This window comes from Natrix helvetica (assembly GCF_964273705.1).
Source record: "Natrix helvetica genome assembly, chromosome: 6".
NCBI lineage: Eukaryota > Metazoa > Chordata > Lepidosauria > Squamata > Natricidae > Natrix > Natrix helvetica.
Genome location: NC_138553.1, coordinates 64,659,536 through 64,672,913, shown reverse-complemented (window position 1 = coordinate 64,672,913; position 13,378 = coordinate 64,659,536). Strand labels below are relative to the sequence as shown.

Genomic DNA, 13,378 nt, shown 5'->3' with positions numbered 1-13,378 from the left:
AATCCATTCAGTTACATAATTTTTCCTGAAGTTGAATAAAGAGATTTGTACAAAATATGTTACAGTTTAAGAATCAGACAGTAAATAGATGAAGTTAAAAAAATATAAATCAAATATTTGAGAACAGTAACAATATTAATTATCAACTTGTTTATCATGAGGATGCTCCCAACAGCTATTGCCTACGAGGGAACAGATGGTTTTTAGATTTACTTTTAGCGAATGATGTTAATGACTGTGTGTTCTGGAAAATGTATCTCAAATGCTTTAATTGGCTTCCCTTTGGGTAGAAAAAAGAGTCACTAATATAGCCCAGGGTGTATAAGTTGGCCCAAGAATTGATAAATGTTCTTATTAGCATCTAAACATTTGGTTGCTAAATTTGATGAAACCGGTATGATCATTATCATAGGCTTAAGATACAGAAGGATCTTGACAGACTTGAACATTGGGCGCTATCTAACAAAATGAAATTCAATGGTGAAAAATGTAAGGTTCTACATTTAGGCAAGAAAAACAAAATGCACAGGTACAGTACACTTAAATATGAGCCAGCAGTGTGCTGCAACTGCCAAAATTCCAACAAGTTCTAGGCTGCATCAACAGAGGGATAGAATCAAGATCACGTGAAATGTTAATACCACTTTATAATGCCTTGGTAAGGCCACACTTGGAATACTGCATCCAGTTTTGGTCACTACAATGTAAAAAAGATGTGGAGACTCTAGAAAGAGTGCAGAGAAGAGCAACAAAGAGGATTAGGGGACTCGAAGATAAAACATAAAGAACGGTTGCTGGAACTGGATATGTCTAGTCTTATAAAAAGAAGGACTAGGGGTGACATGATAGCAGTGATTCGATAACTCAGGGGCTGCCACAAATAAGAGCGAGTCAAACCATTCTCCAAAGCACCTGAAGTTAGGACAATGGGTGGAAACTAATCAAGGAGAGAAGCAACTTAGAACTGAGGAGAAATTTCCTGACAGTTAGAACAATTAATCAATGGAACAGCTTACCTCCAGAAGTTGTGAATGCTCCAACACAGGAAGTTTTAAAGAAGAGATTGGACAACCATTTGTCTGAAGTGGTGTAGGGTTTCCTGCCTAGCAGGGGGTTGGACTAGAAGACCTCCAAGGTCTCTTCCAACTCTGTTATTCTGTTCTGTTCTGTTACTATGACGTAGATAGGCAGGTTGATTCATATTTTCCCTGCTGAATTTTAACAAGAGAGATAACACAGCTCTTGTTTTCCAAATGGTAGGGGGAAACAAAAAAAGCCTGGCTTGTCAGAGCTGAAAACACACACACACATAATAAAGCAACAAGAGAAAGTTAAAATCCAGCAAGGGGCGGGGGTTGAATAAAAGCATTCAACAAGGCTGTTCACGTTTAAAAATAAGAATCAAATTAAAAGGAAAAAAAAAACTTTGAAAAGTGCAGTTGAAAGCCAAGGTTTGTTTTTTAAAAAAGAAACAGCTGAGAGGAAAGATGGAGAATGGGAACTTCTCTGATTGCCACAGCAGGAATTATCACCTCAAGGATTCCTCTTCTCAGGAGTGCCCACAGTTGTGAAAGAGTCATCTTGAGTCATTCCTAGATGATCCCATTCGATTTAGGGAGATGGGTGCCACGGAACCCATTTTGACAGCAAAACCAGCTGTTTGTCGGCAGGAGAAGGAAATCCTTCCGACCACTCAGCATACCATCTTGGAGGGAGCATTTCTGCTGATTTAAATCAAATAAACTCTCACTTTTCCATAATGAAATTAACCCAAATGTTGACTTGCACAGAACTGATTTCATATTGAAAAGAAGCAATTAAGCAGAGATGCCTTTTTAAGGCCAATGTTTGGCAAAAAGTAAAAATGAACATTTTCTAATACCTCTTTGCACTCCAGCCAAAGTTTATAAGTTTCATTTATTTCTGCTGTAGTGTTTTCATGTTATATATTCTTTTCACCTTAAGCAGCGTAGATGTGAAAATGTTGTGTGTTAATAACTGATGATTCATAACTATGTACTTTCGTAGAGAGTTGGCTATGACAGATTAAACAGGTTTTGCAAAAAGTTCTGCAAAGGACAGATGGGCATATTCACAGAGCACAGTGAAAAACCTCAAGATGGCAGCCACAATAGTATAATTAAAATTATGTTTGATGTGCATTGCCAACTTAACGTTTTTCACCACAACCTTGGGAACAGAAAGTACTGTATCATATTTTTTAATTTTTTCATGTATTTATCCTGCCTATATTATTTTTGTAAAAAAAATCTAGGTGGTAAACATATCTAATACTCCTTCCTTCTCCTATTTTCCCCACAATAATAATCCTGTGAGGTGGATGGGACTGAGAGTGACTGACCCCAAGTCACCAATCTGGCTTTCATGCTTCTTGGCTAACATTTTCCTTCCTGTCTCCTTAAGAAAACTTATATACCACTTCATTGTGCTTTACGGTCCCCTCTGTTGTACAGTGTCAGTGTATTGCCCCCAAAATCTGGGTCATTTTACTGACCTCGGAAGGCGGGAAGGCTGAGTCAATCTTGAGCTAGTCAGGTTCGAACATTTCATTTAAGGGATGTGTGAAAAAATATTATCATTCACACATGTGAGCCATTCACTCACATCAAGTTTGGTAATCAAGTAGGAGTATGGCCATGAATTTGCTGGCAGGGCCTTAGCAGCTCTCAAAAGATCCCATCTGTTACCATATTACATGCCCATGCTTTTTACTTCTTGGTATGTTGGTACAAAAACAGCCAGTTTCATGCCTACTTATTTCCAAAACGTGTAGGACGTTATCAATATTGGACTTTTTCCTTGTTGTTTTCCACAAGGTGATTTTCATTACTGGCTTGTTTGTGTAATGAAATTGCTTGTCAAATTCTTATTGAAGGTAATATAATTTATTTTGCATAATGGAAACTATAAAAGACTGTAATCAAAGCTGATCAGAGTATAAAAAGCAATCACCCCCTTAAGGTCTTTAATTATCTACCTCATAATTAACTGCTATTTGTATTTACTGCAGGAGCTTCTTGAGACTTCATCATCTTCATTGGTTTTGCCAGCAGTTGACTGTCATGCTGTCAGTCATTTTTCAGGCCACCTCCAGAAGACTCTGAACTGGAACTTGGTAAATGTAGACAGCCCTGAGATATCAAAGCTAAGAGTGAATACCTCCAAACCCAGTTTATTTGAGATAAACCTACCACCAATCAGAAGGTATGAACTCTCGTAAGGACTAGACATCTTGCATGCTTCCATAAAGCAGCTGAGAAGTGTCTTAAATAGTGGATCTTATGTAAGAATAATGTAAAATTAAAAGGAGTTATGAGTTATAATCAGTAGGGATTGTTCCCTAGATGCAGGAAGGTCCAACAGCCAAAGATTCTCCTATATTATTTTGAGATGCACACAAGTCCTTCCAAATTTTAAAAGAACACATAGATGGAATCATGGGAGCAAACTTGGAAAGTATCAGAAGAGAGGAATGTAATAATAATGAAAGTAGGTTTCCTTAGTAAAGCTAGTCCTCGAATTAAAACAGTTCACTTAGTGACCATTCAAAGGTACAATGGCACTGAAAAAAGTGATTTATGACCATATTTAACTCTTATGACCATTGTAACATCCCCATGGTCATGTGATTTACATTCAGATGCTGGACAGCTTTTAAATTTATGACGGTTATAGTGTCCCGTTGTCATGTGATCACCTTTTGCAACCTTCTGACAAGCAAAGTCAAAGGGGAAACCAGATTCACTTAACAACTGTGTTACTAACTTAACAATTGCAGTGATTCACTTAACAAATGTGGCAAGAAAAGTCGTAAAATGGGGCAGAACTCATTTAACAAATTTCTCACTTAGCAACATCAATTTTGGGCCCAATTGTGGTTGTAAATTGAGGACTACTTGTACATGAAATACTAACATATCTGGAAAGAACCAACTTGAAAAAACAGCTTACACTAAGAAAAATAATCCTGAAATGGTTTCTGTAGGACACATTGGACACATTGAAGGGATCTATTTATCTCAAATAGAAATTTCTCTCTCATTTGGTTTCTTTTTTGCCATGATCTCTCATTTTGGGTTGTTCTATAGGTGTTGTCAGCAATCTTATTAGGTAAAAATCATTCAACTGAAGCCTAAGTTATTAAGACTGGCAAAAACCTGATTATCTGTCTTATTCAATAAAGACTGTTCTGCTGTCAGTTTGTTTTTAACCAGTTTTCCTTTTCTTTCTGAAAGAGCAAATTACTGCCCAAACATTTGATCCCTTAGGGAGGAAATAATTGTAAATAAAAAACACAAACGAGACATGGCATGTTTACCTGGGTGCATTTCTATCATATTATTGTTGCTGCTGCTGCTGTTATTGTAGTCATCATCAACTTCATCATCATCATCATCATCATCATCATCATCATCATCATCATCTCATTTTGCAATATTGTCTGTCAGGCGAAGGGTTAATTTATCCTTATCTTTATGCTATTATTCTGTGCTGATTATTCTCCATTTTGCAAACTCAATGCACCATATGCCATTTTAAATGATGCTAAAGTTGTTTTAATATTGCACAAAGCAGGCCTAACTTCTGAGACATATTAAAATTTGTGCTTACTTTTTATATTCATAACTGTCAGCACTTTCTACCCAAAATAATGTTCCTTTAATGGATCCCCCTATTTATTTCAGGGCTATATCATTAGTCAAAACATTCGCTGATAATGATAAATACAACATGATATCTTTGCTACAATATTTCAATATGAAACCATATGTTTTATGTTTCCTCTTGAAAGTAAATTGAATATCTTTTTTTTAAAGTGAAATGCTTTTTAAATGAAATTTTTTTTACCTCTTAATTACTTTTGTGATATTTTAGTTTTCCCTTCAATATTTTTCATGCAGAAAAGATGAACTTCCCACTCAAAACAAGCTCATGGAAAATGGTAGGTAATTAAATAAACTTACCTACAAAGAATAAATGAGAAAGAACTTTAGCAAGGGATGAGATGATCAGTAAATATAAAAGGAAAAACGGCTGTTTGTTGTGCTGGATATGGATATTTGTGGGTTTTTATTTTAATGTACATATTTGTGTTATACCTGCCTAACTGCTCCCTGGAAGACTCGAGAAAACTAATAAAATGTAAGAACAACAGCAAAAGATAAAAGGTAAAACAACAAATCAAAACCAACAATGTATACTTCAAAGGTATCCATTGTGGGATTTCAGCTTGCATATAAATTAATATCCCTTCTTTTGGTTCAGGTTACACTGCTTTATTTGAGAGCTTTGCCCAATAATTTGAGAAATCAGCAAATTTACTAAAGTTGATAGCCCTTCTTTCCAAGAACAAATATGAAGAATAACAGCTTTACTGGTGTGGGCAATTATATACTGACCACAGGTAGTTTAAAGTTATAGTGGCATTGAAACAGGGATGTGCTTCAAAAATTTCAGCAACGGGTTCTCTGTCGGTTGCGGGGTGGGCGTGGCCATGGTGGGAGTGGCCTAGTCAGTCTCATAGACCATTGGAGGTGTGTATGAATTTTCACCTTCCCCAGACTCCAGAGGCTTTCCTTGAGCCTTTGGGAGGGCAAAAATTGCTTCCTCCAGGCTCTGAAGGTCCTCCAGAGGCCCCCTGGAGGCCGGAAATGGGCCTGTTTCCGGCCTTTTGGAACTTCCAGGAGGCATGTTTTCCCCCCTCCCCGAGTCTCCACACAGGCCCTGCACTTACCTTGCATCCAAAATGGGCTGTGTGGAGACTCCTGGGAGGGGCAGGACAGGGTGGGAGGGGACAGCCAAGGGTGGGATTTGGAGATTCTCCAAACTGCTAACTATGATTCTCCCGAATCTGGGCAAACCTGTAGCAGCCCACACCTGCATTGAAAAAAGTGACTTACAATTTGTCCTTGCATTTACAACTATCACAAGATCTCCACAGCCACATGATCGAAGTGCTGCAGATTGGTAGTCACCATGTAGTTATGACCCTTGCAGCCTCCTAGGGTCATATGATTACATTTGCAGCCTACTCAGCTGGCTTCAGCAAACAAAATCAATGGGAAAAGCCAGATTTGCTTAACAGTTGCATAATTCCCTTAACTGCAGTGATTTGCTTAACAAAACATTGCAAAACAGATTGTAAAATAGGGCATGTAACAACTACTCTGCTTAGAAACACAAATCCTCATCCCAATAGTGGTTATAAATCAATGACTACTGTTAAGTAATTAAGCTCCCCGTTAGGAAAGTGAGTGTGCAGAGAAGTGTAATGAGAGTGATATGGACGAACACGCACAAACCAGCATACAGGGACACTGAATAATATAAAATATAGCAGTTTAGTATATGGAAATATAGAGGTATTCAGAGTCCAGTTAACAGTCCAAGTCATACACGGTTCAATCCTTCAGTTATCAAATAGTCAGTTTAGCACACAAACAGCTAACAGTAGCAAACCACAGTACCTCACAATACACCGATCAGCATCTAGCAAACAGAGAGCTAACAGTCATTCTGGCTCCCTCTTATGGCTGCTTGAGTTAACAAACCAATTACATCTCCTTAGCATTTAAAGTAACAGATACATTTGTTACAATCATAGCTTATATACATTGCCAAGCCAAGCCTAGGGTTATATCCCTAACATTCTCCCCTCTTGGGTTGTCAATGTATTTACACACAGCTTCACATTCTCAATCCATAAACATTACAACATTGTTTATGTTTGATCATACCTTGAGCTTTGGTAAAATGGTCAGCAATGTTTTCTCCAGACATACAATACTCTAGTGTAATCATTTTACTACTAACACTTTGCCGTACATTCAAATATCTGAAGTCAGTATACTTTGACCTTGTCTTTACAGCGAGATTTGATGCCATCTGGATCGCTGCTTGGTTGTCTTCAAGTACAACAATAGGCTCACATACATTTATTCCCATATCTATCAAGAGTTGCTTGTAACAAATTAAATTGGTACACAACAAAGATAAACATGAAAATTCAGCCTCCATTGTTGATAAACTTAAATGCTTTGACGAATAGACTGCCATCCAATTAATGCCTTTCCTAAGAATATCGCGATACCTGATGTAGATTTACGTGTAGACATGTCAGTTGCAAAACTGCATCAGCGTATGCGGTTAATATCAGTTCATCCTTAGGCTCTAAATATAATGTATAGTGTATTGTCTGTTTCAGATATCTCAATACACGTTTAGCAGCTTGCCAATGCCGTTCAGTGGTTTCGGCATTAAACCTGGCCAATTGATTAACACTATATGCAATATCTGGTCTAGACCAATTGCTAAGATAAGATAAACTACCAATTAGGGATTGATAAATATTCTTATCAAAAACTAGGCTTTTGATATCATCATTGCTAAATTCTTGACTCATAGGAGTTTTAGCTGGTTTACACAGTTCCATTTTGTAATTCCTAACTGATTGATCTTCTCAGCCTGTGATATTTTATATCCTCCCCTAGCCTTATCCATCTTCAAACCAAGATATTTCTTTATTTCACCAAGGTGTTTTAGTTTAAACCGCTTTTAAAATAGTGTAATAATCTCAATAGCCTTTTGCTCTGTTTTAGTAATTAACACTATATCGTCTGTAAACAATAACAACAAGGAAATCATACCATCACTTTCTTGCTTAAATAAACAAGGATCAGCCATTCCAGCTTTAAACCCTATCCTTCTAATTCCTTCACTATGCATTGATTCCACTCGTAGCCTCACTGTTTTAAACCATACAGGCTCTTTTTTAACTTCCAACAATCAGTGTTGCTATCAGTGTTTAACCCTTCAGTTTTCTTTAAATAAATAGTGTGTTGCAACGGTGCATGGAGATATGCTGTCTCAACATCTAAACGATTTACTACATATCCATGCATAGCTGCCCAAACTAATGATGCACGTAATGTTATGGCTTTTAAACTGGGTGCAAATACTTCATCATAATCATTTGCCGACTGGTTGAAACCTTGTGCTACTAATCTAGCTTTATGGGTAACAGTCCCATCTACACTTGTTTTAATCTTGTAAATCCATTTACATCCTATTGCATTTTCACCTGGTGGTAATCTCACATTCTCATATACCTCCAGATCTTGTAAAGATTTCAGTTCTCTGTTCATTGCTGCTTTCCAAACTATTTGCTCCTCTTTAGGATACGTTGATAGTTCATAATACGTTGCAGGAACTTTATCTACTTGACATGCTATACTAGCTTGATATCTGTCAGGTGGTCGTGTTACATGGGTAGAACGCCTGGCAACTCAGGGCTCACTATTGGACTCTCTTGTTGCATCTGTTCCCATTCTTCTAACTCCTCCTGACTTTGCATTTCATCCTTAATTTTTATAGCTGGTCTTTCTATTTTACCACTAGGAAATACCTGGGTTTCAATAACTACCTCATTGTTAAATTCCAGTTTATCCTAACCAACATGCTCTAGAAACTTTGCATTAGCACTGTGATAGATCTTAATGTCCCTTGTTCCCAGAACCTATAAGATCTATGGTTTGAGTCATAACCTACGAAAAATAATTTCCTAGCTCTATGTTGTCCCTTTAATCTAATCTGTGCTGGAATATGTACCCATGCAGGAACTCCAAATGTGTGCAAGTAGCTCAAATCAGGTTTCCTACCATGCCAATGAGTAAATGGTACTTCTCCAATAGAAGCATTTACAACGTTGTTCAGTAGATGATTAGCACACATCATGGCTTCACCCCACAGTGTTTCAGGCAATCCTGAATCAGATAACATGGTTCTAGTCATGGCTTGTAATGTTTTTCCCCTTCGTTCTACAAACAAGTTATGTTGAGGTCTATAAGGAGCAGAATGTTTATGCTCAATACCAGCTGTTTTTAACATTGTTTGGAACTTATAATTGGTAAACGCCATCCCATTATCAGTAACTACAGTAATAACCTTGGCTTTTATCTTTCTTACAATACAATACAATAGTAGAGTTGGAAGGGACCTTGGAGGTCTTCTAGTCCAACCCCCTGCCTAGGCAGGAAACCCTATACCGTTTCAGACAAATAGCTATCCAACATCTTCTTAAAGACTTCCAGTGTTGGGGCATTCACAACTTCTGGAGGCAAGCTGTTCCACTGATTAATTGTTCTCACTGTCAGGAAATTTCTCCTCAGTTCTAAGTTGCTTCTCTCCTTGATTAGTTTCCACCCATTGCTTCTTGTTCTACCCTCAGGTGCTTTGGAGAATAGTTTGACTCCCTCTTCTTTGTGGCAACCTCTGAGATATTGGAATAATGCTATCATGTCTCCCCTAGTCCTTCTTTCTCTTAAGCTAAACATACCCAGTTCCTGCAACCGTTCTTCATATGTTTTAGTCTCCAGTCCCCTAATCATCTTTGTTGCTCTTCTCTGCACTCTTTCTAGAGTCTCCACATCTTTTTTACATCGTGGCGACCAGAACTGAATGCAGTATTCCAAGTGTGGCCTTACCAAGGCATTATAAAGTGGTATTAACACTTCACGTGATCTTGATTCTATCCCTCTGTTGATGCAGCCTAGAACTGTGTTGGCTTTTTTGGCAGCTGCTGCACACTGCTGGCTCATATTTAAATGGTTGTCCACTAGAACTCCAAGATCCCTCTCACAGTTACTACTACTGAGTAAGGTATCACCTATACTGTACCTGTGCATTCCGTTTTTGTTGCCTAAATGTAGAACCTTACTCTTTTCACCATTGAATTTCATTTTATTAGATAGTGCCCAATGTTCAAGTTTGTCAAGATCTTTCTGCAAATCTTAACCAATTAAAGAAATGTTGAAACATTTATGTCTTGTCTTTCATTAAATAGCAGAAACCATTTCTTGAATAATGATACATGATACTCAAACCATAACAGGCACCTCCCAAACTGGGAGATCAGCAAAAACAACTTCCAGAGGTTCCTTTGTTTTAAACCCATTACATCTGTTTGCTGGAGTAACCTTGCTCTTTTCCTGACTACACACATTACAATTTAAATATTTACTGCAAGGTTTTAACTTTACTCCTTCTGATAATTTTACAGTTTGTTGCAGCATCTTGAAATTAATGTGCCCCATACGCCTATGTAGCAGATGTATGCATTCATCATGTGGCTTCACATTATCATACACTGAGTTAGCAGTGTGGGCATCAGATATAATATATAAACCATTTGTTAATTTTGCAGTAACCCTATTACCTTCCTTTTCAATGATAGTTATCTCCCCTAAAGGTTACTACATAGCCAATCTTAACTAGAGCTCTTACTGATAACAAATTAAATTTCAGTTCAGGTATATACAACATGGATAAATGCTCATTTACAAATGAACACCTTGCCATACCTTCACCAGATGCTTTCATTCTCCAACCATTTGCCAAAGATACATGTTGTTTGCTGGCAGACATTTTTATAAAACAATTCTTATTTCTAGTAATGCACTGTGATGCTCCACTATCAACAACCCATGAATCACGGCTTATTGGTGCATTTCTAGAGATAGTCAAAGTAGACGTACCTAAGTTGACATTAGCATTTTTCTTAGCCGTTCTAGTATTCTGTTGTTTTGCATGTTTACCGAATCTAGCTATATGCCCCTTAGCCCCACAAGAAAAACATTTTCTAACAATATAGGCAGCTGAAGGTGTCTCTTCATGTTGTGGTGGTTTCTCTCAGTTGTTCTCTTTTCAACCTTCTTCTGGACTCTTCCAAAAGTCGTGCAGTTATGTCAGTCAATGTTAGTTCATTTCGGGTTAGGACCTCGAGGGACGATACAAAATCATCATAACTCTCATCCAGTGATGACAGAATGATGTAAACTTGATGTAACTCTGAGAAAATAAGTTCCTTTTCATGTAGCTCTTGGAAAACTCCTTTCATAAAGTTTAGATGAGCTAACATATCTCCACCCTTCAGAAGACGTGCCCTAAACAGTTTTCAGGTAAGATGTATATGTGCACCTACAGTGTCACGTACATATTCTCCCAACATCTTGCTGCAGAATTCTCCCCACGAATATGAACTAACTGTTGGTCAGTCAGTGTTAGACCAATTATACACAATGCTCGTTCGTTGCATCTTTGAAACTCTGCTATCTTCTTGGCATCATCCTCGTCATCTGGATTCCAAGAAGTCACGTCCGGTGGATTCTGTACAGCATCCCACGATCCCTCAGTACGCAGGAGTAGGCTTCACTTCATTGACCAGGAAACATAGTTTGTTCCATCCAACCGGGTTATCAGTGATAGATTTGCTGATGGCATGTGTGCCATCTTCTCCATAATAGTAAAACTTATAAACTAAACAGCTGTCTGTATATGGTAATGCGTATCAACACAAACTCTCTCTTTTTAGCTACGTCTGGTACACTCTGGGCCCATTACCAGTGTTAAGTAATTAAGCTCCCCATTAGGAGAGCGAGTGTGCAGGGAAACGTAATGAAAGTGATATGGACAAACACGCACAAAACAGCATACAGGGACACTGAATAGTATAAAATATAGTAGTTTAGTATGTGGAAATATAGAGGTATTCAGAGTCTGGTTAACAGTCCAAGTCATACAGGGTTCAGTCCTTCAGTTATCAAATAGTCAGTTTAGCACACAAAACAGCTAACAGTAGCAAACCACAGTACCTCACAATGCACCGCTCAGCGTCTAACAAACAGAGAGCTAACAGTCATTCTGGCTCCCTCTTATGGCTGCTTGAGTTAACAAACCAATTACATCTCTTTAGCATTTAAAGCAGTGCTTCTCAAATAGTGGGGCGGGCCCTCCAGGGGGGGCGCGAGGCTCCGTAAAGGGGGGCGCGAGGCTCCGTAAAGGGGGGCTCAGCTCAAATTATTTTATATATTTTTGTTTTGCAGGTTAAAGTTTTTTTTAATATTGTGTTCCTTTAAATCCTGTGCTCCTTTAAATCTTTTCTGCTACAGTTAATAAAGCTATTCTTTGTTGTAAATTGATCCACATTTCTTTCTTTTTTTATTCTCTTATACGTTAATAAGGATACAGTGTTATGCAGAGGTGTACTTATAACAATTTTATAGACAAATGATACTATTTACAGTTGCGCGGGGGGCGCGAAATGTTTTCTTCTTCCTAGGGGGGACATGACAGAAAATAATTGAGAAGCACTGATTTAAAGTAACAGATACATTTGTTACAATCACAGCTTATATACATTGCCAAGCCAAGCCTAGGGTTACATCCCTAACAACTACCTGCAATAGATACAGTTGACATTTAAGAAAATCCTGAAGACTTTAAAGCAGGCAGAAGTTTTTGTTTCTGTTTTCTTGGATTTTAGAAATATCCATTGTCTTTTGGAAGATATTTTAAACCTATTTGGGGCATATTCATATATTCCCTAACTCAAAATGGCAGAAAATGACTGTGCTAGTTTTCAGCTGTTTGGTCACAGTGAACTCTGGAACTAGAAAGATGTAACGGCAGGTTGCGTAGTCTTGTCTACAGAGAGTTTTATATGTATACTGCATATGCCTGTGGTATTGTGATGGAATGTGCACCTGCAGCAGCAAAGGGGGAGAATTTTGCCAACTCAGAACTTTCCCAGAAGACGACTGCACAGTCCTGAGCTGCAATAGTCTGCACAGTCCTGAGCTGGAAAGCTGGGGTGGGTGGGTGGAAGAGGTTCAGGATAACCATTCCCTAGAATATCTTAGGGTCTATATAGTAGCTTAGATATGGCTTTAATTTGGCAAGATTCTGTCTATTAGATGTAAGCAAATAATGTATTGGACTTGATAGGATCTCACTGTCTCATATGTGGGCCTGAGCTTGACAGGTATATACAAATTGTCCTTGAGTAAGACTGGTCACTCCTCAATGATTTGAAATTATGATGGACCTTCCTGAAGTTCCAATGAGCAGCACAAAACTGAGTCCTCGTCCCGATAAACTTTTATTTAATATACACTCTCTGGCAAAGTCCCGGCCCACAGTCTTTGGAAGGATTTCTTCCATCTGATGATATGCAAAATGTTTTAGGGCAAGCCAATGTTTGTCCCCTGTATTGCTAAATTTCCATTTAATTATGTAAAAATGAACTTTTAGAGATTAATAATAGAGGTACATATTTAACTATATTACCAAATATGAATTTAAGAGCATTAATAAACTATTATAACACTGTTCTGTTTTACAGATGAAATAATTGGAAGGTTTATCAGATCTTTGCGGCAACAAGGAATTCCATTTTTAGCCATTTATACAGCAAAGCAACCATCACAGGTCAGTACTTCTCAAAATCCTGAAATATAAAACGCCATGCTACAATTTAATTCCTTTGCCCATTAGTGATGTCCAAAATGATCTGTTGATATCC

At 37.9% G+C, this 13,378-nt stretch overlaps 1 protein-coding gene across 1 annotated transcript in view; it reads left to right on the top strand.

Annotated features, from left to right (window-relative positions):
• The window catches only part of LOC309394223 (V-type proton ATPase subunit S1-like), a 69,162-nt gene that overhangs the window by 22,223 nt on the left and 33,561 nt on the right, over window positions 1-13,378 (top strand). The window contains exons 5-7 of the mRNA XM_081957114.1: window positions 3,032-3,225; window positions 4,923-4,963; window positions 13,199-13,284. Of these exons, the coding sequence (XP_081813240.1) occupies window positions 3,032-3,225; window positions 4,923-4,963; window positions 13,199-13,284 (321 nt within the window). The remainder of the gene's footprint in view (window positions 1-3,031; window positions 3,226-4,922; window positions 4,964-13,198; window positions 13,285-13,378) is intronic.